Below are 27,251 nucleotides of genomic sequence, written 5' to 3'. Positions count from 1 at the left end.
TTAATACATGTTGGTATGTCATCTTTTTATGCTAAGTTTTTATGGTGTTCAAAATTGTTAGTAATCATTTGAAACATTTTATTTAGGCCTTCAGTTCAGTTCTGCTCTGAGCGTCTCTTTGGAAAAGTTACATATCTAGGCTTAGTCTTTCCAGTAAATATCATTGCTATTTTTTTTTTAAACCCTTATTGAGACTTTAAGTTCCCTATTGTACCAAATTTCTTTTAATAATAGTGTTTTGACTTGTGAAGTTAAGGCAGTGTACTCCATGATGATTTCACTGTTCAGCAATACGAGAGGTCCATATAAAATAAAAATATATAAAATATGTAAAATAAAAATTAGGCTTTGGAGCGTCTGGGACCCTGACTAAGATAGGTGAATGAATGAATGAATGAATGAAAATACACACTGGCAGGCAAATGTTTTTTTTTATTGCAGTTTAATCACTATTATTATTACCACAGACCAACTCAAAAGATACAGAATAGCAATATTCTGATAGAGCTCAAATCTTAATGGAACTCTAAATGAGTGCTTTAAGGCAGGTGCACTTGAAGTATAATCTTTTTAAATGCTAGCATTAACTGTAAAACTTAAATATGTGGTGTGCTATGAGAACCAAATAAATAATTTGGCCTTTCCAATTAGCTATAGATTCTTCCAATAAAAGTCACTATAACATTTCTCAATTTACTAAGCATTTCTTGATTGACTTATACATATTCCTTGGTTCCATTTTCAAATTTTCGAGTATTAAAATATAGGGTGTTAACATTTTTTGACTGCCAGTGTATACACACACTGAGTTCACAAGTAGGTGTTCCTATTTCTCATAATAGGAATGACTGTATCCTTACTCATTCATGCAATTATCCAATCAGCCAATTATGCATAAACAATTCTCAATGCATGTTATGCAAAATACATAAAATCATGCAGCTACAGGTCAAGAGCTTTACTTAATATTCACATCAAATATCAGAATGGGAAAAATGTGATCTCAGTGACTTTAACCATGGCATGGTTATTGGTGCTAGACAGGCTGGTTTAAGTATTTCAAGGTTTTCACAGACAACAGACTAGAGTTTACACAGAATGATGTGAAAAACAAAAAGAAATATCCAATGAGTGGCAGTTCTGCAGGCAAGATGCGTTGTTGATGAGAGACATCAGAAGAGAATGGCCAAGCTGGTTTGAGCTGACAGGAAGGCTACAGTAATGCAAATAACCACTACAACCAACCATGGTGAGCAGAAATGTGTCTCAGTATGTTGAACATTGAGGCTACAACAGCAGAATGGCTGCACTCCAAACAGCACGATGGAGCTAGAGGGACACAACTTTTTCAGAGCCAACAGAACAGCAGTGGATACTGGTAAAGGCAGAGGAGGAAGTGTTCTCATCTATGTAAACAAAGGTTGGTGTACAGACATTGTTCTTACTGAGACATGTTGCTCTGCTGATGCTGAGTACCTCATTATTAAGTGTGGACACTTCTATCTACCGCATGAGTTTACATGCGCCATAATCGCTGCTGTGTACCCCCCCCCCCCCAGATGGAAATGCTAAACTAGCCATGAAAAAAACTTGGGGCTAGCATTAGCAAGCTACAAACAGAACATCCAGACGGTGCCTTTTTTATTGCTGGCGATTTCAATCATGCCAACCTAAGGATTGCACTTCCCAGATTTTTCCAAAATGTCTCCTGTCCAACAAGAGGTGACAATACTTTGGATCATGACTACACAATGTGACTGAAGCTTATAATGCCATCACCCTCCCCCTCCTTGGTCAATCTGATCACCTATCCCTGCTGCTATTCCCAAAGTGACAAAATGTGACAAGGTATCCAGGTTCTCACAGACTACAAGCCAGCCAACATCATTCCCTCAATCAGTGACAGCTTCTTCCTGGACTTCAACACTTTTTATGCTCGCTTTGACCAGAAAAATTCTTCAGCGTCTGCCAAAGCTGAGCTTCCACTTGGTGACCCCCAGCTCTCTTTCTCCACCAGAGATGTGTTTTCTACTCTGAGCAGTGTGGACGTACGCAAGGCTGCCAGCCCTGATGGCATCCCAGGCCAGATGCTCAGTGCATGTGCGGAGCAGTGAGCCAGGGTTTTCAGACATATTCAACTTATCATTGACCCAGGCAGTTGTTCCCACCTCCCTCAAAACCACCACAATTGTGCCAATACCAAAGCACAGTGCTGCAACAGTGCTTAACATCTTCTGTTCAGTTGCTCTTACCTCCATCATTGCCAAGTGCTTTGAGAGGCCGGTCCTCTTTAATCTGAAATCCTGCTCAGATATGGTGAACTTTTATTGTTGTACCATTGAAAGCACCCTTACAAACTGCATCACAACAGTTGCACATTACATAAAAAGAAGGCACTACAACTGGGAGAAAACTGCCCAACACATCATTGGAACACAGCTGCCTAACATTACGGACATTTTTAAAAAGTGTTGCATGCTGAGAGTGAGTGGTATTATCAAGGATATCTCCCATTCCCACCATGGACGGTCTGTACATCCATCATCAGGAAAACGCTACAGAAGTCTGTGAAAAAAAAGACTCAAAGAGCTTTTTCCCTTCAGCTGTACTAATGCTGAACTCATCTTCTATGCAACTACCAGTCTCCACTTAACAACTAAACATTAGCATTAAACACCATACTATACTGTATCATACATTACCGCTATTATCTGCAATTGTTTGTAAGTACTTGCACATTACTGCAATTCTCGGTCATACTACAGTTATTTATAGCAGACTGTTATTGGCACTTTATTGCGGTTTGCACATCTACACTTACTGTAATCCACTGTATGTACCTATTGTATCATAGTACATGTATCATGCTGTTTACCTGTGTCTGTGTACTGGTTATCTCAACCTATTGCACCTCAATTCCTATTTATTGCATTTAACCTAATTGCCATTTGCACCACTGGTATGCATCATTCTGTTTACCTTTACCTGTATCTTAACTTATTAATAACCTTATTTATTCCATTTACTATTTGCACAAATGGTTGGATGCTAACTGCTTTTCATTGCCTCTGTACTTGTACTCTGACAATGACGATAAAGCTGAACCTAACCTAACCAGAAGACCACACTGGATTCCAAGCCTTTCAGCCAAGAACAGGAATCTGAGATACCAGTAAGCACAGGCTCACTGACACTGCACAGTTGAAAATTGGAAACGCATCAAGTATTAAGAGTGCTTGAAATAAACCTAGTTGACTTTACTGTGACACCAAAAGCTACAATTACAGACTTTGTTGTAGTTCTCGAAGCTGGTCTGTCATTTGGTTACACAACTTCACTATTTGACCATGTAGTGTTAGCACATTTATAGAAGGGATTTATTTATAATCGCACTATACGGTGTCACCCAGATGAGGATGGGTTGACTTTTGAATTTGCGGCCTCTCACCATCGCCTCTGGCTTGCTCATTAGGGATAAATTCATACATTTAAAATGTATATCCTGAATTGATATATTTCTGCAAAGCTGCTTTGGGACAATGTCCATTGTTAGAAGTGCTATAAAAATACAACTGAATTGAATTTTAGTTCCACAGCACTAAAATCTTGAAAATGGCATATTACCATTGAAAAACCTATGCAAATTAAGAATGAACTAATATATTACTAGATTGAAATATTTAAATGTACTTCTGGCTACCCTGCAGCCGTGTTAAATAAGTTTCAGCTTGAGGCCCATGAGGCAATGTCTCATATTGCTTCTGACAAATTTTGTACTTTGATATTGACACTCCCATTTAAATAATGAAACTTGAATGAGGCACGCTATGTAGCTCACAACACTGACTGCCCACAGTGTGTTAAAATTTTAACACTGCCATTCATTCATGTTAATTGATTAAGTTTTAACAGTTAACAGTCAGCCTTTTTTTGACCTTGTTCTGAAGTCTATTTGAAGTAAAAGGTGTGAAGACAGTAAAATGAGGCATGTTTTCATTCACATTAGTCCTTTAATTCTATAGAATTACATCACTACATAATCTAGGTTAACAAAGTTAAGACAAATATAATATTTGCATCCCTGCAATAAGTCTCTACAATCAATTTTAAGAGAGAAAGCTAGTTTTTACGGAAACATACACAGGTATAAGAATTAGTGTTTTGTTAAACAATGCCATAAAAGTGCCTGTTCATACTTGATTTCCTAGTGTTTATGTATTTATCAATTCAGGTGTTCCTAATTTAAGTAATATAAAATTAAGAAATGCACAAAATCCATTGAAAGTAGCATATCTAAATACTACAGCAAATATGTTACTGGACATTCATTAGAACATGCACTCACATGAGGGATGGGGAAAGTGAAGCCAAGTTTCATGGGGAAGGAAACGGTTAGAAATGCCCCACAACATTGTGGACATCTGCTTCACCTTGGTTTGGATTGGTTCACATCATACAGGAGCCCACAAGCAATTTGATAAATTTCCATTCCCATACATCAAACCTACATGCCGTAATTAGTATTGAAGCTGTTGGGTTAGAGGTGGTGAGATTTTGATTTTTATATAATTCATAAGGATTTAACAGTTCATTTTTAAATCATGTTGTGTAAGTCTCTTTGTAAACAGTGAACTGTTCACTAAATTAGGTTATGAAATGCACAACAAAAGATTTATGGGAATTAATGTTAGAGGACATGAGTTCATTCCACTCAGTATAAATGTTCCACAACCAATATATTTACTATCAATAAACAATCCATATAGTTCTGATTTAAACTAAAATATTTCAAGACTATTGTCTCTCAGCATGTCAGATTTTGTCTAGATCTGTAAACTTCATTTAAGTAAACATTTATTACACAACATTCTTTCATTTATATGATGCTGCTGCTCTGGGTCTCTGGTTGTGCAGTTTTCCCGAGTAAATACTATTAGCTGAAAATGGCAGATCAATTGGCCATTATACCCTGACAGATGTTAGTGTCCATAACATGTTTAAACCTTCAACTGCTGGACGATCTCAGAGAAGCAGACTATGGACCAGCAGTGCATGTTTGTGCATTTGCAGTTTAACAAACAGGGATTAAAATTACTCAGTTTTCTGTTATTGTAACCATTATTGTAACCAGAGACTATTAATATGTATACTTTTCTTTTCACTGTTTTGATCTACCCAGAAGCCATAAAACAGTCTATAGAGTGTTACATACTATTCCTGAAAGCAACCTTAACAGCTTGAAGGAGGTGTGCTATGATGTTTCACATTCTTTGCAGTCAAACCCACAGCATGTAAACAGTAGTTACAAAAGAGAGGGAGAAAGGGGAGTAGAGATAGAGGGAGCTTTGAGAGATCATGGGATGTGATATATATGAAGGAAAAGAGGATGGCGTGGCTATCCAGGTGTAAGATGAGGCTTTCTACCCTGGCCATCCACACTGGCTCTGTTCCATTCAGTCTCGGCTAAGGCTGCACCAGGCGGCTAGAAAGAGCGAGACGAGTGCATCAGAATTATTGTGGTCAGACTTAATATTAGGTATTTTTAAGTAGTATACACATAATAATATTGTTTTACTAGAATGTAATGACTTATGTATTTGTAAAAAAAAAAAAGCAACTTCAACATAACAGTCGGTATTACATGTTTAAGCTAAGAAATACTGAGTAAATCACAGGAAAATTGTAATATTAATTATGCAGTGTGTAAAATTAAGGATGTATGAAGCAGATGTGCAACTAGATTTCCTAAGTAGTGCAGTGATTTTTGTAAATCACTGCACTCAACTTTACCAGCACTTTCACAATTAATATTTTGTGAAGCTGTCCATAGAATAACAGCACAGATGCTTCTCCTGTAATATTTAACAAAACTGAACTTCTAGAGGTTCTTGAACAGTCCTCCATGCAACATTTCAATCTTGATAACCCCGAAATTCAACTAAAATATGCAATTCTGAAACTTATTTTTGGCTTCTTCCTTGCCTCCCTTATTCTCCTCCTCACTGTGTGCGTCTTCTGTGCATTTTCTTCATAGTGAAGTGTCATATCTCTGTTCCAGACTTTTAATCATGGCATCAGTAGTGTTTAATTGTGATTTTATCATCAGTTCTCAAGCAGCCTCACCTGGAACAGCCACAGTGGACATGACCTCAGGCTGGCACAGTGTGTCCACTTTCACATGCTGGAAGGCCTTGCAGGCTGCACTCTGGAGGTGTCTGATGAACAATACACAATATAATATGATATAATATGATATAATATAATATAATATAATATATTATATTATATTATATAAAAAAGAACAACTAGTGGGCTATGTAAATAAGCCTAGTTTTAGTAATAGAAAATTAGACAGATTGATAGATAGATGTCAAAAATTTTAATAATTATTAAAGCAGCAAATCTTTGAAACAACAGAACACAATGAGTCACACATTGCATTCACAACTGGAACTATTCCTCTCTAATACCATACAATACATTATAATATTCTGTACCTAATTTAACCATTAGCTTCCTCTATTCAATCTGCTAAAATCCATGTTTGATTAAATTATTAATAAAGCACCCACTGCTGGAGTGAACCATTACTCTCACAGCACATCCTCTGAAGCATCAATAAGTCATAAAACCCCTAATCTATAGTACAGTAGGAAAGCACTGCAGATAACAGTGCACAACAGCAGTGGAGAGAAGCCAGTTCTGACTTAAAAACTTTAGATTGTTAGGGACAGTGGTACAAGGTGATGGACAAAAGAACAGAAGCTGATACAGATCCAAAAAAGCAAGTGGCAAACCTTTTCCATTCTTCCTCCCCATCCCAGAACTCATACACAACGAAAGAGAGGCCGTCAGGAAGCCGCACTGCAGTCACGCTGGAGATATCGAGAACAAGTGAGAGAGAGAGAGTGTGTGAGAGAGTGAGCGAGAGCGAGAGAGTAAGAGAGTAGGAGAAAACATTGAACATAAGCAGAGTGAAAAACAACTAATTTGCCTTCTAGGATTTAATGTAATAAAACAAAACAGTCTTTGATATTCCAGTTTAGTAATTTAGAAATTAAATTCTCCACTGTTAGTTCTGACAAAATTCATTGTCCTATACAAGACTCCACTTGATGGCAGTAGTTCTTTGAATTGCATGCAGCTTACATCATATGTGTAGATAAACCTGACAGTGTGTATTGACCGCCTCGCAGTTTTCATTAAATGCAGTGATCCTGCCTGCGGCTAGTGCTTACAGCTCTGTTAATAAAGCGCTGCACTACTTTATTGAACACATCACACGGTGAATGTTCTAAATTAGCTTTATCAGACAACACCTGCTATGAACGAGAGCTACTAGACTGGAAAAGCTTTTGTGTGTGCATGTACATTTGAGCAACTGAAAATCTTTCTCTGGTTTACAAGAATGTGACTGAATTTATGAAGCCTTCATAAACTTTATACGGTTTATGCATGTCTTTCAATTTAATTGAACATCCCACTCAAAAACACTCGTAAGAAGGTAAAGAAATGAAGTAAACAAGATGACTATAATGCTGGGAAAATGTAAGAGGGAGAATGTAGAAAAGGGGAAAGAAACAGGAAATGCCAATTGATGAATAATGGGAACTAATCAGAACATGAACATATCACTGATGCATTATTTAGAAGCCTTGCATGCATCATGAAGGCAGTAAAATATTCTGTCAGAAACCTTAAACCTCTTTATTAGACCAAAGTCCTTGAGGATAGCCTCTGACAAACAGTACTAAATGAACTATTTGAAACATAAATATTCTTTGTCTATGTCCATATAAATATAAATATTTATATTTACTATACTATAAATATTTTATTTGCTTGGATGAATAAGATGCACTCATCCCAATTGTGATCTTTACTTTAGAGCCATAGAGTACACATGGACATGGCTTTGAGATATTAAAATGAATTTCATACAAAAACAGACAAGAAAAAGGCATATATTTGAGAAAAATCATTAAAAAAAATTATTAAATACCCCAAGTTAAGTGTGTTGTTGAATCTCTGCTTTTGACTGTTACAATGGTGTAAGAAGTTCAGTGGATGTTCCTGTCTGGAAGCCCTTGCAGATGCCTCAAAATGTTGAATAACTATTCCATAAGTTTAAAAAACACACCCTTAGTTCCTTCTGGTTTGGCAAAGTCATTTCATAAACATGTTTTATGTCAAATAATACAATTTTGGGATCAGACACTCCTGGCTAGGGATCCTTTCTTATGAAAGAAATGCAGTAGGCCCTTAGAGCAAATTAAGGGCTTTGGAGAGTTACTGAATTACTGCAATTTTGTAAATGTGTCCCAAATTTTCAATCTTTAAATTTTAAGACTATTTGACATGACTAGATGATTTAAACTAAGCATAAATTCTTTGCTTGTCATACTGCATAAATTCCAAAGTTTCAAAACCACATCAAGGTCACAGGATTAGTTATTTATTTCCCCTTTTTAAAATCAATAATTCATGAGCTAAAATAACATCTGGCCAAACAGTGTTGCCTCTAGTTACTGGGCACCAGATTCACTGAAGTCTTTCCATTGAATCAAAGGTAATGGCACAGGAAAATGATGATCTGGAAATGGCATACATAATCATTTGATCATGGACTGTTTACAGATTATGGACAGTTCACAAAAGGAAAAAATAATAATGAAAGTAGTATACACAAGATAAAAATGGCTCAGATCATTACTACATTACAGCGTACACACACACACTCACTGGAAACAGTCCCTCTGGGCAGAGACATTCTTCAGATACTGCTTCAGAGCCTCACAGAACTCGCCTAGCTGCTTCTGGGATACCTTCATCTCTTGGCGAATCAGGTAGAGAGACTGCAGGGTGAAAGAGAGAGAGCTATAAATAAGGAAACATAATATATTAAGGAACTCAGTGGCACAGTGCTGGAGAAACAGAAGGGACATAATCAAGCTGGCTAATGAGTGCCAAATCCCAGGCAATAATATCTATGCTCCCTGGTGATCAGACTTTATTAGGCATCTCAGTTAAATGGGTTTAAAATGTATCTCGTTTGTTAACAGCATTTGTTTAAATAAAATTTTAACCACATCTCTTGAATTCTCCAGAGACAAGAGCAACTGTGGGAAAAAAAAAAATATTTCTATGAATACGAGCTTCATAAGTACACATAATAACAAAAAGTTTCTTCAAAGAGAAATTCATTATTTATATTACTGTTTAAACAAGAAGATGATATTCCGATGAGAGGAAAAATGGTTTTCTGTTATGCCACTGGAAATGAAACTGTAAGGAGATGAGGAATTAGGATATTATGAAGATTAACATTTGTTGAACTGCTGATATACATGTTTAAGCTCTGCCCCACCTGCCCTATTTATGCACCACCACTGTTTATAATAATGTGGATAATTTCACCTATATATTCAATATATTTAAATTTTTTAAGATGACATTTTTGCAGTGTTAAGACTTCTGGCAATTGGGTTGAAATTGGCACTGCATCCCTACTGGATATCCCTACTGGATATCACTGAGATATGTGAATCCTTAAATAATTTTCCTAAGAGGTCTTTGTAACCCTGTTCGCTGAGAAGGGAACGAGACGTTGCATGAGCTTCATGCTGTGGAAAGCGCCCTCGCTCACGACCGGTATCTGATGTCTGTATAAAATCACACCTATTTATAGTCCTGACGTCGTCAGGTGACATGGCATTTCACGCGTCGCATGACTATAAAACGTTGCCTGTAAACTGTCATCAGCTTTTATTATCTGAAGCAAAGATGCGCTTCACAGGCATACCAAAGTATGACAAAGCTATGCAACGTCTCATTCCCTTCTCAGGGAACAATTTACAAGCATAACCCAGATGTTCCCTTTCAAAGGGAACTCAACATTGTGTGAGCTTCACGCTGTAACAAGTATACCCACTTCGTCATACTGAGGGTATGGCCTGTTCAAGACCCTTGAGCCACGGGTGGAATCCATGTCCAAATTATAACATCGAAGGAATGTGTGCGGCGTAGACCACCTACTGTCCCAGTTATTGTCCACTGTCGTTAGTAGCGGAGAAAGCTCAGAAATTCGTGCGACAAATATGAGAGTCAGGATATGCAAGCACAAACTCACAGATCTACTCAGTTAATTTTAACTGTGAAGTAAGTTTACTGTGTCCACTTAACCAAACTTTTTATAATAACCTTATGTACGAGTTATGGTGTGGTGCCGTAAGAGCTGTTGCATCCTGGGCTGTGCCAAGTGCGCGACCGCACAGGGCCTTGGGCTTGCGCCTCTATAGGGCCTCACACCTGGCCTGCAATACTGTAGTTTTTTTATGACTTTTTTTACCCAACATGCTTTAAATGAAATGTAGGCTATATTATACTATATATTTTAATTTATTTTATACTATATATAAAATATTGAATTGTAACATATACTGTCATACTTAAAAATGTAAATTAGCAGGGCCTCGCACGCCAAGTTCACACAGGGCCTCACACCCCACCTGCGACAGGCCTGGGTGCCGTATTTACCCTTATAATGTTCAAGTTTGTTTATCAAATTATGTTCAAATGGAGCTAGCTAGCTGGTTGGTTTGCATGGTTTAACATTAGCTTGTGTGATTAAGTCCATTACTGTAGCCTACATAAGCTAATGAATTTAATTTAGACAGTTGAAGAGAACATTTTAATAATAAAGATGATAATCCTATCTTTAACTTGCAAACAGTACCACACTATTAACACACAAATTCAGACAAACTAATTTATGAGTTTATGAGTCTGACCCTTAGCCCCAGTATTATGTCAAGAGTTACCTTAACTGCCAAATTCCAATTTAACTCCTGCATATATACATAGAAAAGTTGTCCTCTGCACTGGAGAAAGCATACTTTTCTTGGGATTCAACCTGTATCCCATGCTCCTCATGTGGGCGAGAACAACATCTCGATGTTCAATCACCAACTCCCTGGATCACCCTAGAATTAACCAGTCATCCAGGTAGTTCAGTACACGGATTCCCTAGAGTCGCAAGGCAGCCAGAGTGGCATCCATGCACTTCGTGAAGTTTTAAGGGGATAAAGCTAGACCGAAGGGAAGAACCCAACATTGGTATGCCTCCAAACACGAACCTCAGGAAGTTCCTGTGACTGGGCAATATTTCTATGTGGAAATATGTGTCTTGTAGATCTATCATCACAAACCAGTCCTTGAACTGAATCTGTGGAAGGATAAGTTTGAGCATCAACATCTTGAACCTGTATGTCTGAAGAGTATGGTTCAGATAATGCAGATCTAAAATTGACCGCATACTTCCATCTTTTTAGCAGACCAGGAAATAACAGCTGTAAACATCTACCTCCCTCAGAGAAAGCTCTATGTTCTATGGCCCCTTTGTCCAAGAGAGATCTTACTTCCTGTGCTATCATTGGGCTCTGCTCTGTGCTGACTACTGGGATGACCACACTTCTGAAGGTTCAACAGGGGCGTCCAGCAGGGAGACTTTATCCCTATCCACCATGCCTGAGAGGTTGATCCATAGGTGCCTCTCCATCACGACACATCCGTGGTCCGTTGACGCTCCGCCACTGCCTTGGGCCCAATTCCCTCCCCACCGTTGAGCAGGTCTGTTTGGTAGGCCTGCAACACTGCCATTGTATGCACCGACCCACCGACCCACAAGCAAAACCTGCTGCCACATAGGCTTTGCCAACCGATGCTGAGGTGTTCTTACACGGCTTGGATGGCAAAGCCAGGACCTGAGCCGACCTACTGCCCAGAGGTTCCAATACCCAACTCCCTTCAGCTGAGAAGGGAGCGAGCCGAGAGCAGAGCTGCTTAATTATGAAATGTTCACAATGCACGCAGTCAGCCCACTAAAGGGCTGCTAATGCATGTTCCACTCCCAAACACTTCACACAAAAAGTGTGTCCATACTCCCCCGTAATGAAACGGGAGCAGGGAGTAACAAACTTCTTGAACCGATGACGTCACTTGACCATGTCACTTGACCATGGCAGGATTACAAATAGGCGTGATTTCACACAGATCTCAGATACCAGTTGCACACGAGGGCACTTCCCACAGCATGAAGCTCATGTAACGTTGAGTTCCCTTTGAAAGGGAACTCCTGTTTTACAGCACAATTACAAAGGCTTGTTTCCCCAGGGCCTGGACAAGAAGCAAACTGAATCATGATAACAAACCTCGAACTTCATGAACAGCACTATGCAAAACAACACACCATAAAGTGCAATCAGGAAAACTCCATTACTGATCCCAGTCTACCCTCAGTCACAATAACCACATGTTCCTGCAATTTTTTATATCATTTTTTACAGCAAGTACAAGTTCAGTTCAATCCTGAGTAAAACAAAATTTTTGTGATCTTTTTTCCTTGATATTTAACCATAGGGTTATTTTAAAATGGCTCAATTTGGACTGGCTGCCTTTCATTAGTTTGTTAGTTTTCTTTAACAGCAAGGAGCCATCAAAGGCTTGGCTAGACCCTGGTGAGCTTGTCGGACTGTGTGAAGATGCCTCATAAAGTAACCATAAACAATCACTGCGCTCAGTAGGAGCTCTTTGTAGTCTGTTAAAACCCTGAAGGCAAGCAAATTACAGTTCATAATACTTTGCACATATTTCATATTCTCTGCCTTATCTCTATAGCTTTTTCTTATTGAATCATCTGACTGCAGGATGTATTGGCCAGGATTTGCATGATGAATAGAATGTTATATGCTATGCTTTATTCTGTACACCTGCAAACAGACACTAAGTCTTGAGCATTGAGTAATGGGAATTTTTGTTAGATTTTATTTCCCTTTCTCAGTGTATGAGGCATGTCTTTGTTTTATGGTGTCAAAATGTACATTCTATTTATAAGTTAAAAAGGTTTGTGGGACTACAGAGAGTTTTAGTTACATTTTAATAATGCATGAAATTGAGCTGTCTGAAATTGGCTATTCATCCTTTGAGCTCTATTGCCTATTGCTAGTGGAAGTTCCTGCAGGACTGTATTGTGATATGTACGCTGTAGCGTGTGAGTTGAATGATGTACTAATGTGTGATATATAGTCTACCCTGGGAGCCAAAGTCAGGGATGCAACCTCAAAAGAGGAGTATGGATATGCCAGTTTCCATGGAAACTGGGGAATACCATCCTCCCTCTTTCTTTCTCTCCCACATTCCACCCATCTCTCCTGCTCTTAGAATGGTGTGTAAATCATTTCCCCCCTTATAATCATTTGCATACATTTACATCCTGAGCTCCCCTTAAACATGATTAAAGGGACTAGGCTTGTAGAATGGAATGGGTTGAGTACTGAAAGTAAGCTTGCTTCTTTTGTATGTGCTATTTCTGCAACCCTCTCCATGATAATGGCCCTAAATGAGCAGGATGGCTTTCAGATAAGCTGTTATGCATCTCCCTCCAGGGTTTTCAATTTCTCTCTTCTTCTCACTTGCTCTTCTGCCAACCTCTGCCAAGCTCTTTCCATCTCTCTCCCTGCCTCTCTCCTGCTGTCCTCTCCTTTGGTCTTCCTTCATATAGACAAGCCCAATGATGTATTTGCCTGCATGCTGGTCTACAAGAGGCATGCATGGAGACCATTAAAGCCAGTGAAACTTAGAATACTGCAAAGTGAAGCCTTAAAAACCTGCTGATAAAAACCTACACATATAAAAACCTACAGATATACACAGCAGTGAAGCCACAAAAGCCACCAGACTGTTTACTCACAAGCTTTCTTTCCCAGGAGGAGCTTTGACAGAAAATAGGACTGGACCTCCTTATCATGTGGATTCAGGACTGGCATTGACAAGCTGTCCAATTAAAAGAGGTGTTATCACGTCTCAGGGTGTTTAGTACACCTGCTTAATGTGAAAAATAGGTACATGAGGTATATCAGTTTGGGTTGAGAATCTTTAGGTGTGGGCATAACTCATCCACAGCATTACCTGCAATGCCTTCAGGATGGCACAGTTCTGCACAGTAGGGGTAAAACAAAGCCACTATCTGCTTTAGTATCATAAGGGTTTTTTGTCCTCACTTTGTCCCAGGAATGCAGGGTATGTGGTGGGAATGAGATGAGATGCTAGTCCATCATAGGGCACCATCCACATACACATTCACACACTCATTCACAACTAGGGACAATTTATGGTAGCCAGTCCACTAACTGGCATGTTTTTGGGAGGTAGGAGAAAACCAGAGAATTCAGAGGAAACCCATGCAGACATGAGAAGAACATGCACAGAATCTCCACACACCCGAGCTTAGGATCAAACAAGGAACCTGGAGCTGTGAGGCAGCAACACTACCTGCTTTTTTAATTAAATGTGAATCCTACCACTATGCCCTGGAAATGCTGGAAAAACACATGTATGCTGTAAAACAAAAAGGCAAAACAGTGATGTCTCTGAAAACAACAATGTCTTTACCAAATAAGGGAAAGTGTTTGTAGTAGACAATAGCAGCCACTTACTATTAGATCAGATTTACTTTAGTTTTTGTGTTTTGTTACATTCCAGAACGATCAGAAAATTTTAACTGTCATCCTATTAGAATCTACTACAATGCTTGGAAGCAGTGCTACTGCTGGTCCTGTCATTATAATGCCTGTATGACTTTTCATAAAGATTTTCATTTAGCTGAAATGAAGCTAAATGAAGATGAAGAATGATGAAATATGTTGCCATGTGCACAGTATGTGGTCTGTGTGGGCTATATTGAGTGGCAGCTCTATAAATATTTCTTTTGTGAATTTCGAACCAGTTTGTATAGAAATATGTTTTTCTTTGGCGCGCAGTAAGCCAGTGTTTGGGACAGGCTACTGGAGCCAACTACAGAAGATAGATAAACAAACAAACAAACACAAAAACAACAGGGTGCCTCATATTCTCATCTGTATTTTTATCTGTTTACATGTTGTAACATTATCTGTCCTTTCTGAATAATGTATTCATATTTGGTCACATCTCTGCTGAAATATAAATAAATAGACTCTTAAATAAACACAACACAATAACACCCAACTGCCTCTGAACCTACAATCAGCAAAGTGATAGAAATGATCAAATACAGCAGAAATGTTCAGCAGGAATGTTCAGCAGGAATGTTCAATAGAAATGAAACTGGAGATTGTTTAAGCTGAAATAAAAAAAAAAAGAAAAAAGAATGAACCAATCACATTCAAGCTCATGTTGAAAAGTAATTATCATACACCTGTTATCAATCAGGTGATTCTGATTAACCCCAAATAAAGATCAGCTATTTCTGTTTAATATATATACACACACACACACACACACACACATACATATACATATATATATATATATATATATATATATATATATATATATATATATATATATATATATGCGTGAATTGTGATTTTTTAAAATCCTATTGGTTTCCTAGTGCTTGACCTTCATTGATGTTTAATTTCCCATTCTGCATTTTGTAAAGTAAGTCATTGAATTTTATGATATTTGAGCAATCGCACAACCTCTGTCAAGTATTAGACCTACTCAAAATGCTAAGAACCAAATGCCTATGCATATCTTTTCCTCTAAAAAGTAAAAAAACTCCTTTGGGCCAAAAATGCAATTAAAGATTGACGAAATGCTCTTTCTGTGGACCGCAAAAGCAGCCTTTTGCCTAGTGTTAAAAAGGTTGGACTGATAATGTACCAGGATGCTTATGGCTCTCATGCTTGAGGTTATGGGGAAAAATTAATGTCTAAGCATGCTGTGATTGTACGAATGGAGATAGAGCTGTAATGTATTCCTCAGACGTCGCAGGTCAGGTGCTAGTGTCTGTCACAGCAGGCTAGGAGTTGCTGTGTATTATCTTCAAATAATCTGTGCACTGCTCATAATTCTACAACTAAAAGTAGGATCTTACAAATCTCATGCAGTCAATTAAGACAGGTCCAAGAGAAAACATCCTCATAATTGATGGGTAGCATGTTCTACATGCATGAGGTTTGTCCCAGTACTTACTGCGCTAGCTGTACCATCAGTGTCGGTTAGCCGCTGATGCAGGTCAAACCAGACTGTCTGTAACAGGAATAAAGACAGAAGAACCACTCGTAAAATCAGTTTTGCTCTTCATTTGTTTTTGGCTGCAGCTACTTATCCTCCACACAGACCCTGATGTCAGAGAGATAAGTGCCTGCTTTCTCAGTCTGGGTACAGAAATGAATAAAATATTAACAAAATAGCTTCTCTTAATACAAGCTTCCAGCTACCAGGTGGTCTTCTAACAGAAATAAATAAGTCCCTTTTCATCTTAAACCCTCACACCCTCTGAAAGGCTTTAATTCGTATATATTTAGTTACATTTTACTGTTTTATTGAAATGCAACTTGAGATATTCTATATGAAAACAGGCTATGCAAATGACATTTATTATTATTAATAATTATTATTAATAATATGATTACTATGCTTTTTTTCTCCCAAATAATTAACTTTTGTGTAGCCATCAAAGAATGTTGCAAATTCGGAAAATATTGGACATGAGTTGAGTCACTCGTCACTCCAAGTAAGGTAGCAAAACTACTCATGTGGTTGAATAACAAAACTGCTGTTCAACCTGACTTTTCTCAAATACATAAAATTAAGCTGCAAATCAGATGGTGTTAATTTTTCTGCCAATCTCTCTGGTTAAAACGCAACACACACAAAAATAATTTGCATTGTGAATAGGAAAAGCTTATTTTGGAAGCAAAATAACACGTACCTCCCTTAATAATGCTACTGATTCATAATCAAGCCACGCATGTCTAATGTAAAAGATGCCATTGGGAAACTGCATAATAAACTTAAAACTCAGAGTATTCCTGCAACAAGCCTCTGAATACACAATTAATAATTCATGAATTATGAATTTATAAATATTATACACAGTCTTGACCTAATAAATTATTCTATCAATTTTCCATGAATGTTTGAGCATTTACTTATAATTCTGAACAATTTTTTAAAAGAGAAACAACCAGGAGTGTAACCTGGCCTGGGCATTGGGGGCTGTAGCCCTGAAGTTTTTTTTCTTTATCCCCAAATAATTCTCCACTTGGAGCGGTTTATCACTATGTAACTGAACGTCAGTAAAAGAAGACAGCAGTATTGTAATTTTATATCTTCAGTGAATGGAGGCGAGACCAATCAGACAGGATTTATAGGAAAATACGTGAAAACACTCATCTTATTGGCTGACAGCTCTCAATTCTGCCAAACGCTACCTCACACAGTCACTGAGGGAAAAATGGATATATGCCTTTTTATTTATTAATTTTTTTAAACCAGTAATGGGGTTGAATCTGAAACAGTAACATCCTCTGATGCTGGGCAGGAAAACAAGGTGTGTAAATGTCTATGAGTTCCAGTTTACGTGAACATAATATGAGCAGAGCATAAGGACAGATGATGTACTTTACATGGCGCTGTAGCAGCTAAACCCATAGCTTAGTTGTGCCTCCCCTTGGCTAGCAACAGCAAAACTAGCCTAGTTAGTTTTATATTTTAACATGTCTGGTAGTTCTACAAAGTGAAAACACCCAAGGCAAGTTTTATTATAAATCCTTTTTTATCTCAACTTTTTCTGATCATACATTAACAGCTAAGTTACCTCAGAATCCATAAAACAAAACTTGGGCTACTAGTTGAGCTGAAAAAAATGCATGGAGAAGAAGCTGGGCTTAACCCCGGATGATTAACAGTCCAACTAACACCCCTGCAGTTAACTATTATTATGGAGATTTTCATATTTGGCTAGAGAAGGGATCAGTATTAATTATAGCTTAATCTCTATTATAAATGAACAGTCTATTTCCCTTCAGATTAAATGGTCCTGCTTGCCCGATTACTGTTGTGTTTAAGGACTCATGCAGGCTGGGCAAAGCAGATGTATGATACAATGATCATTCAAGCACAGTAACATCTTAAGAAGAAATCTTGCCTAAATAGACACATCTGGATGACCCGATCTCTCCCCCAGTGAGCTATCTGGAAGTGGATAGAGGCTAAGATCTAGCGTCAGCACTCTCCACTCGACTGAAAAAGCTGAATGCATAATGGTTGCTAATGATGCTATACATCTGCAAAGATCTCCTGTAGAGGCCGGAGATGATGGCTTATCCATCACGCGGTGGATGGGTGAGGATGTCAGGCACTGTGGGGGTGAATGGCAGGAGCTCCAGAGATGGAGGTCTGAAGGACGCCACTGCAGGAAGTGAAGGAGATGCATTTTCCCCGAGCAGTGGGATTGCATTATACAGATAAAAAGAGCTCAGTGATGACAGTGATGTCTCATTCGGCTGTAAGCCCAAGCTGGTCAGGCTGTTCCTCTCTAACCCAGTGGTTATATATCATCATTGCAGAAGAAGGACTGATATCCTGCTGTACCTGTTTATGTGGCAGCAGCTTGCATGGGTTGCTGATTTAACTCCTTAAGCTCATTACTTAGTTATTATTAAAGAATATTATTTAATATGTACTATGAATTATTTGGTAACTACATTGAAATTAAAAGGAAAGGTATGTAGTAGTGAGAGTGAGAAATAATAGTCTGAATCCATCAACAAGGCCTGGTAGTATAAGAAGTAAATGGGAGAGTTCATGAATGATATGGGCTGCATTCACCAAGATGATCGATTATAAACAAATTAAATGTAGAAAATGTAATGTTTCTGATGAAGAGTAGCTAACAGTCAATAATGAAGCATTATGCAGAGCAAATGAAAGGATGAAACATGTACTTTGTCCTAATCAACTGTTCAAAACTTTTTACCAATTAGAACTTATACCATTTGGATTGTATATGTATCTACACATCAGCAATCATCTTGTTGGCAAATCATTATGTAGAAAGACTACACTAGTGCATGGACTAAAATTCACTGTGGAGACCTAGTGAACGTGCTATTCAAAAACAAACTTAACTAATGAACTAAGGAATCAACTAAAAATGATCATGCAAAAATGTTGACATGGGCACAAAACATACCTGAAATTCTCTGCCTTTGAGTAATCTTCACAGAAACATTTACATAAATAAAGTCAGCTTAGTATAAAGATGTTTGAGGCTGCTGTAGAGGATGACCAACATGTATGCATTGCTGCATGTCCATGTGTGTATCCCTATACTGTAATTTTTACAATAAAACTGACCATTGCTACACAGGGACTATGGATGTCTGTAAAAGGAAAATCATATCTACAGTAAATTGCATTGACACCCACCTCCCCCCACCCTCTCACTGTACCACCTATCTAGACAGTACCACTAAATTAGATATTCATGATAATCCAATCAATCCAATTAATCAACAGTGTACGCAATCTACATATTAGAAAAAAAAAAATCAAATAGCTCTCCTCTTTCATTATTTCATTAAAATGACTCCTCTTTCATTATGTAATTTTGGTTATATATATATATATATATATATATATATATATATATATATATATATATATATATATATATATATATGTATATATAAAATAAATTGTTTAATTTATATATATATATATATATATATATATATATATATATATATATATATATATATATATATATATATATATATATATATAAAATAAATTGTTTAATTTATAATGTTAAATTACTTTTAGTAATTTAGGTGTTCCCCAAAGTTCCCTCTGGGATGAATAAAGTGATCTCTCTCTATATCTCTCTGTCTCTTCTATCTATCTTTTCCATGATATCATTACAAAAAAATCTCTAATTGTATATAACTACTTAAATTACTGATTATTTATCCTGGCACAAAATTTTGCCTCTAATTTAACGGTTTGTTACATAGCTAAATTAATACCATTCAAAGACAATTATTTTCATTATTTGAGTAGCTCTATTGAAGTAATCGTAATAACACTAAATCTTTTGTTTTGACAAAGAATTTAAAGGCAAAAACTAGTGTAAAGTCTTACATATTTTGATCACAGTATACTCAGATGTATATTTGCAAATGAGCTACATATGTTAGTAGAGCTTAAAGTTTTATAACAATTAAATATTTCTGCTTAGTGGTGAGTTTGGCAGTGTTCTCAACTGACTTGATGCCAGTGCTTCTTTGAATATGAAATTAGCTTTGTCTGATCTCTCAACATGAGTGATTGTCTGAGTATTCTTAGCTTTGAAAAGAAACTGCTGTGTCAGAAATTGCAGGATTAAATAGGGATGACATTAGCTACGCTGCTATATGCATACATGCTCCAAGAACCTTAGTCACCCTATTACACTTCAGATGTTTATATCTATATCTCTATATATAATATATATATATATATATATATATATATGATTAAGCTGTTGTTTATCATGTTATCATTGGCAGTGCTTTGTTAGCATGCCATGAATACAAATACAAATTTCATGTTTGGTATATAAAAAAAGTCTACACACCCCTGTTAAAATGGCAAGTTTTTGTGATGAAAAAAATTAGACAGATACATAGATAGACAGAAAAGATAAATCATGCAAGAACTTTTTCCACCCTAAATGTGAAATTACAATGAATAAAATTTAAGTGAAAAACAACCAGACACATTTTAGGGAAAAATAGAAAAAAAAGTTACAAATCACTTGGTTGCATAAGTGTGCACACATTTTTATAATTGGGGATGTGGCTGTGTTCAGAATGAACCACTCATATTCTCATGTTCAAAAGTGATTATCATACAGAAATTTACAAAAGGACAAGATAAAATCTTACCAGGGAGGCTGCCAATAGACCTATGGCAACATTAAAGGAGCTGCAGGAATATCTGACAAATACTTATTACTCTCTGCATGTGACAACATTCTCTCATACTCTTACATGTCTGGGCTTTGGGGTAGGGTGGCTAGAGGGAAGCCCTTTCTTACAAAAAACATCCACACACACCCAAATCACCCCAAACCATGTGGCAAAATGTGTTATGGTCTGATGAGACCAATCCCAACAGGTATAATAATTCCAAAAGGTTTGTTTGGCACCAAAAATTACACATCACCAAAAGAATGCCATAGCGAAGGTGGGGGCAGCATCGTGCTTTAGGGCTGCTTTTCTTCAGCCAGAACTGGGGCATTTATTAATGTGGAGAGAATCATGAATAGCTACAAATACCTGTCAATTTTAGTGCAAAACCTTCAGATGTCTGTTAGTAAGCTGAAGATGAAAAGGAATTTCACTTTTCAGCACAAGTGACCCAAAGCATATATTCAAATCAACAAAGGAATGGCTTACCCAAAAGAAGATCAATGTTTTTGAATGACCTAACCAGAGGCCAGACCTGAATCCAACTAAAAATCTGTGGGGTGACCTGAAGCAGGCTGTGTACAGGAGACAGGAGACGTCCTTATAATTTGATGGATCTGGGATGCTTTTGCAAGGAAGAGTGGAAAATATTGCCAAGTCAAGATGTGCCACACTGATAGACTCTTACCCAAACACACTGAGTGGAGTAATAAAATCAAAAGGTGCTTCAACAAACTATTAGTTTAGAGGTGTGCACACTTATGCAACTCAGTTATTGTATTGATTGTTTTTCACTTTATTTGTATACCTTGAAATTGCATGTTAAAAGTGAGAAAAGATCTGATGTTTTATCTTGGTGTCATTCTTTTAGTTCACTGAAACCTCCCTTTTTTAACAGGGATGTGCATAGAGGCCGTACCACAAGATGCAAACCACTCATCATTTTTATATCCATCTGAAAACAGGTCAGTATACTGGTGTGTAATTGAACATATTGGTATCCATATGCAGGATTTTACCTTTCATGCTGATGGGAATTAAAGTACTACCTTGTTCTCCAGACGTCCAATCAGCTCAGCCAGACGGTTGATCTGCATTTCCAGGCCTTCTTTCCTCACCTCAACAGGTCCTGAGAAGAAGACATCAGACATGTCTTACTGTGAAACTCAAAGCAGTGTAGCAGTGGGACTTGGTATATAACCTTTAGTACTTCCACCAGGCATTACTTAAAAAAATAAAATAAAATAAAAATAATAATAAAATAAATAAATAAAAACATACAAAAAAAAAAAAAAAGAGTCTGGGTTTTTGAGGACAATGACTGTAGTTATATTAAATGATGCTGAATATATATATATATATATATATATATATATATATATATATATATATATTTTACACACAATGATAGTTTATACTGATGGTTATTAAAGTGAAGAGCAAGAGAATAATACAAAGATACTGTGCTTAAACAAGAAATGCGTAATACAATTTTCATGACAGGAAAAAGCATTAATGACTTTAAATCAGCATCACTTCAAATGACTACCACTGATGTGCAGGACAGGGAGGTATAGGAAACAAACCCGCCAGAACAATAAGTTGACTGTTGTCCCTTTACAGACACTCAGTTATTAAGTACTGAATGTAGTTGAACTAAACTGGATTTGGATCAGACACCTGTGGTGGTCTTAGCATTGCATGCTGACCTGAGTTATGCTGAATCCCTTGGTGATTAAACAAGAAGAATCAATTTCAGGGAGTTTATATCTTAGAACATTCACTTTTTCTTTTTTTTATTTTCTTAAATCGATCAATTTATTTCAATTCAATGTTTATTGTAAAGCACTTCACATAACGGCATTGTTACAAAATAGTTTTACAGAGATCCAGGCCTAGATATAGCTTCCTTATTAGCAAGCCAGAGATGACAGTAGTAAGTAAGCAAAAATCCCTGAGATGTAATAAGGTTGAAAAGGGAATCCATTCTCTTTTGGGTGATAGCAGTGATATTTTGAGAATAAAGTATTACAGTCAAACAGTGATGTGGGAAATTTTCCTATATACAGTGCCCTATGAAACTACTGGAATACCAATTCATTTTTTTTTGCTGTAGATGGAAGACATTTGGGTTTGAGATCAAAAGATGAATATGAGAAGAGAGTTTAGAATTTCAGCTTTTATTTTCTGGTATTTATATGTAGATGTGTTAAATTATATACAACATAGCACGGTTTGAATCAGACGACCCAATTTGTAGGCAAGCAAAAAATATTGGAACATGTGACTGACAGGTGTTCCTTGTTAGACATGTGTCCTGTTAGACTGATTGTTTAAACAATAAATAGCTCTGAACATCTACTCTTGGTTTTAGCCTTCAGTTTCACTGCTGACTGCATTTGTTGTTAAAAAGGATAAGCCAACATGAAGATCAGTGAGCTGTCTATGGGAGAAAAGCAAGCCACCAAATTGCTCAGACACCGAATGGGTTGGTCAAGGAAAACAACAACAGCTGATGACAAACATTGTGACAGCTGTGAAGAGAAACCCAAAAACATCACAAACAATCTCCACAGGGCAGTGGTGAAGGTATCACAATCAACCACCTGAAGAACACTTAGAAAGCAGAAATACAGAGGCCATACCACAAGATGCAAACCAGTCATCTGCAGTAAGAATCAGAAAGCCAGATTGGAATTCAGAAAGAAATACAGAGATGAGCCACAAAAGTTCTGGTACCAAGATTAACCTCTACCAAAGTGATAGAAAGGCCAAACTGTGGAGAAATGAAGGGCCTACTCCTGATCCAAAACATACAAGCTCATCAGTGAAACATGGTGGAGGTAGTGTCATGGAATGGGCTTGCATGGCTGCTCCTGGAACAGGCTCACTAATCTTTATTGATGATGTAACTCATGATAGTAGCAGCAGAATAAATTCAGAAGTTAACAGAAACATTTTATTTCTGAACAATTTACAGAGAAGTGCATCCAAATTAATCAGGAGCAACTTTATCATGTAGCAAGGCAATGATTCAAAACACACTGCCAACTCTACAAAGGACTTCATCAGGGGGAAAAGTGGAAGGTTTTAGACTCGCCAAGTCAATCAAGAGACCTTAACCTGATTAAGCAGCATTTCACCTCCTGAAGAGCAGATTGAAGGGAGAAACCCCCAGCTGAAACAAACAACAATGGAAGAGGCTGCAGTAAAAGCCTGGAAAATCATTACAAAAGAAGAAACCAACAGTTTGGTGATTTCAATGAGTCGCAGGCTTGATGCAGTTATTGCAAGCAAGGGATATGCAACCAACTATTAAGTGTTATTTACTTTACTTCAAGACTTATCTGTTCCTATACTTTTGCTTGCTTAAAAATCTAGAAGTAAATACCAGGAAATAAAAGCTGAAACCTAAACCCTGGTCTCATATCCATCTTTTGCTCCCAAACCCAAATGTCATTGGTGTATAGCACAAACAAATAAATTGGTCTTGCCATTCCAATAGTACGGGACTGTATAATTTAAGGAGTTTGTAATCCTGAGAAAACAAGAAGGTATTTCCGATATACTGTATGTTTTGCCAATCACAAACAAGTGTGTAGAGGTAATTCACAAACTTGAATGAGCATGACACTTGAATGCGTCATGCAAGTAACATGTAACCAGTAAAGTGTGTCAAACTTGTGATTGCTTAAACTGAAACTGGAATTTAGAAAGCTGGTCTAACTTTAGCTGCTTTTCAGATTGTTCCACATAACAGACTTGTTACTGTAAATCAGCCATGCTGATGACAGCCATCACTGTGTGTAGCTGCAGAAACATACAGTCAGACACATAACAGATGGAAAACCTGCATACTAATTTTCTCACACTATGCTGTAGGCATGCTGCAAAATATTAAGGAACACGTGTGCCATTAATTAATGCACCATGTCAAAACCAGGGATGTAATAGATTGTGATTGTCACAATTACATGTCAACATGCTTTAAGATCATGAACACAACTGAAAGGCAATGATATTCAAGGATGAAAAAATAATATCAATAACTCTAAGCTTACTGTTTGAGCCCTGTTATGTAATAGTGCATGGGAAAGCATCATTGTAATTAACTCGGGCATGTGAGCAAAATACCAACGCTGCCAGGATTCAACATTTATCAGAAGAACACTGCACTAATCACCATCCACTAAAATGGCTAAACTGTCGCTTCAGCTCATCATCCTGAAGCAGTCTAAAGATATAGCTTTCCTCTTTAGAACTACAGAGAGGTAGCATATCTGTCTCCTGAATGAATGAAGCAGTCTTGCAGAATGCTTTGAAAGGAAATAATGTGACACACAATGGTTCATAAAGGCATGCCAGTTCTACCATTTCAAAACAAGCAACTACTCCAGAGCATTTCAGATGCTCAGCTAATCAAAGTTTTTATATGAATGTTACAGGAATTGTGCCTGAAAATTGAAAACACGTTTAAATTTAGCTGTTCATCTAGCAAAGTGCTGTTTGATCAGTGGAGAGAGAGAGAGAGAGAGAGAGAGAGAGAGGACAATACAAGAACTCTGTCATAATGAGATTAAGATTATGAGCAGAGAGAAAGAAGTAGGGATAAAAATGGACAAATTATGGCAAGAAGTGAAAAGTGACAAAGAGAGATAGGAGAAAGTTGAATGTACCATTAAGGGAACCAAAGTGTAAATTGGTCAGTATTTTCTACTTGATGATATAAAACAACAGGTTGGAAAAGCTTTGTATGAGGAGCAGACAGCTACATGAGCAGCTACTACTACAGTCCACAGGCACAGCTTTTTATGATTCTGTGTTCAGAGTTTCTGGGGGGAAATTTAACTGCCAGGCATCCTACATTGGTGTTAAAGAGACCATTTTAATACAATACATCATTCCATGAGTACTGTTTCACTCAGAAAGACAGCTTTACCCTAAACAAAAGAAGCAAGCAATTGAACCAGATCACAAGAATTAGTGTAAAAAAATGCACAATAAAGGACATCACTTCTATCAGTGTTTGCTTCAACCTGTGCCTCCTCAGCAATATCACTGATATATTTAGTATCAGTAGATAAAGTGAACATAAAATGCTGAACTTCAAAATGCAGTCCAGTAAAAAGAACACGCTGTGGATGATCCAGATCTATCAGGCGATCTTCTAATCATCACATTCCCTATAAGCTGGGAGCATAAAAACCCTGAAGCTGTGTAGTGCAGTGAGTTCCTAGGACTAGAGTAGAAACATTTGCTTAAGCACTAGTAACAAAATAGCAGATAAAACCACTAAAGTGCATTTCAAATATATTTCAATATATTTCAAATATATAGTCCTTGCTGGGTGAGTATTGTGGTATAGTATAGAGAAAAATTACAGACCTCCAAAAAGTCATTTAAAGACAAAAACCAACACAAGACAGACAAAACAGATTATTTTGTGTTTTCCTTGACAGAGAGGAGTGTAACTGAATTTCCCTTCTCATTTAAAATCCTTTAATTGCTCTGACTGCATATTATAATGCATACAGTATAGCTGCTGAACCTACAGAAAACACTGACTTGATGCACAGGCAGCTCTATGCTGTTGTAGACTGCTAAAAATTGCTATACCAATAAAAATGCAGGCGTAATCCAAAGCAGGAAGTGCTACAAATGTGGATACTGAAAGGGAGACCTTGGAGTTTATCGACATCCAGAGCTAATGTGGTGGTTAAAATATAGACACAATGATTCAGCACTCAGACTGAGAATGTAGATAGATAGACAGACAGGCAGACAGACAGATAGATCATGTGATCTCAGTATAAATACAACTGTTCTTGGAAGGCCTGAGTTTGTCAGAAAACACGCCTAAACAAACAGCATCATAAAGACCAAGAAGCTATCAAAACAAGTTAATGATAAAGCTCTGGAAAACTATCCATCAGGCTTTAGTTATCAATTTTTTTTTTAAAGAATCAAAGAATATTGCACAACTGCAACTCTGCCTAGAGGATGCTGTCAACCAAAAGTCAGCGATCAGTTAAGAAGGGCATTACTCAGAGAAGCAACCAAGATGTCAAGGGTAACTCTGAGGGAGCTGGTGACTTTCAGAGCTCAGATTGGAGAAGCTTATTCACAGGACAATTATAACCCAGACACTCAAAAATCCCGGTCTCATGGGAGTAGTGAGAAAGCAAAAAAGGCATATGAGTTGGACAAAATATATTTGGAGATTCATTGCCTGGTGGAGATACCTGCCATGGCTGCTTTTTTATTTACTTAACCTTTAATTACATGCTTGAGACGGCACTAGAAAATGATTATGTGAGGGAGAATGCTGCATGTGAGTTATATATAGACCAGCTTCATCTCACATTTCAAAAGATTGTTGCATAAAATTTACTCAATAATTCTTTGTGCATTTCCATCCCCCACCAACTATAAAGCTTCTCAGACACCAAATCAATTTCCCTCTACCTGTGA

The 27,251-nt window shown here is 37.3% G+C and overlaps 1 protein-coding gene across 2 annotated transcripts in view; it reads right to left on the bottom strand.

Annotated features, from left to right (window-relative positions):
- Positions 1 to 3,996: 3,996 nt before the first annotated feature.
- necab2 (N-terminal EF-hand calcium binding protein 2) overlaps positions 3,997 to 27,251 on the bottom strand; it is a 101,456-nt gene continuing 78,201 nt past the window's right edge. The window contains exons 8-13 of one of the 2 annotated variants that reach the window (XM_047155072.2): positions 21,830 to 21,909; positions 16,015 to 16,071; positions 8,743 to 8,855; positions 6,798 to 6,875; positions 6,124 to 6,215; positions 3,997 to 5,482 (exon numbers count right to left, since the gene is read on the bottom strand). In XM_047155072.2, the coding sequence (XP_047011028.1) occupies positions 5,454 to 5,482; positions 6,124 to 6,215; positions 6,798 to 6,875; positions 8,743 to 8,855; positions 16,015 to 16,071; positions 21,830 to 21,909 (449 nt within the window). In that variant the 3' untranslated portion in view covers positions 3,997 to 5,453. The remainder of the gene's footprint in view (positions 5,483 to 6,123; positions 6,216 to 6,797; positions 6,876 to 8,742; positions 8,856 to 16,014; positions 16,072 to 21,829; positions 21,910 to 27,251) is intronic. The other variant, XM_047155073.2, reaches the window with a different exon arrangement.

This window comes from Ictalurus punctatus, chromosome 4 (assembly GCF_001660625.3).
Source record: "Ictalurus punctatus breed USDA103 chromosome 4, Coco_2.0, whole genome shotgun sequence".
NCBI classification, from domain to species: Eukaryota; Metazoa; Chordata; class Actinopteri; order Siluriformes; family Ictaluridae; genus Ictalurus; species Ictalurus punctatus.
The sequence above is the reverse complement of the archived record's forward strand: the minus strand, read 5'-3'. Positions and strand labels throughout refer to the sequence as shown.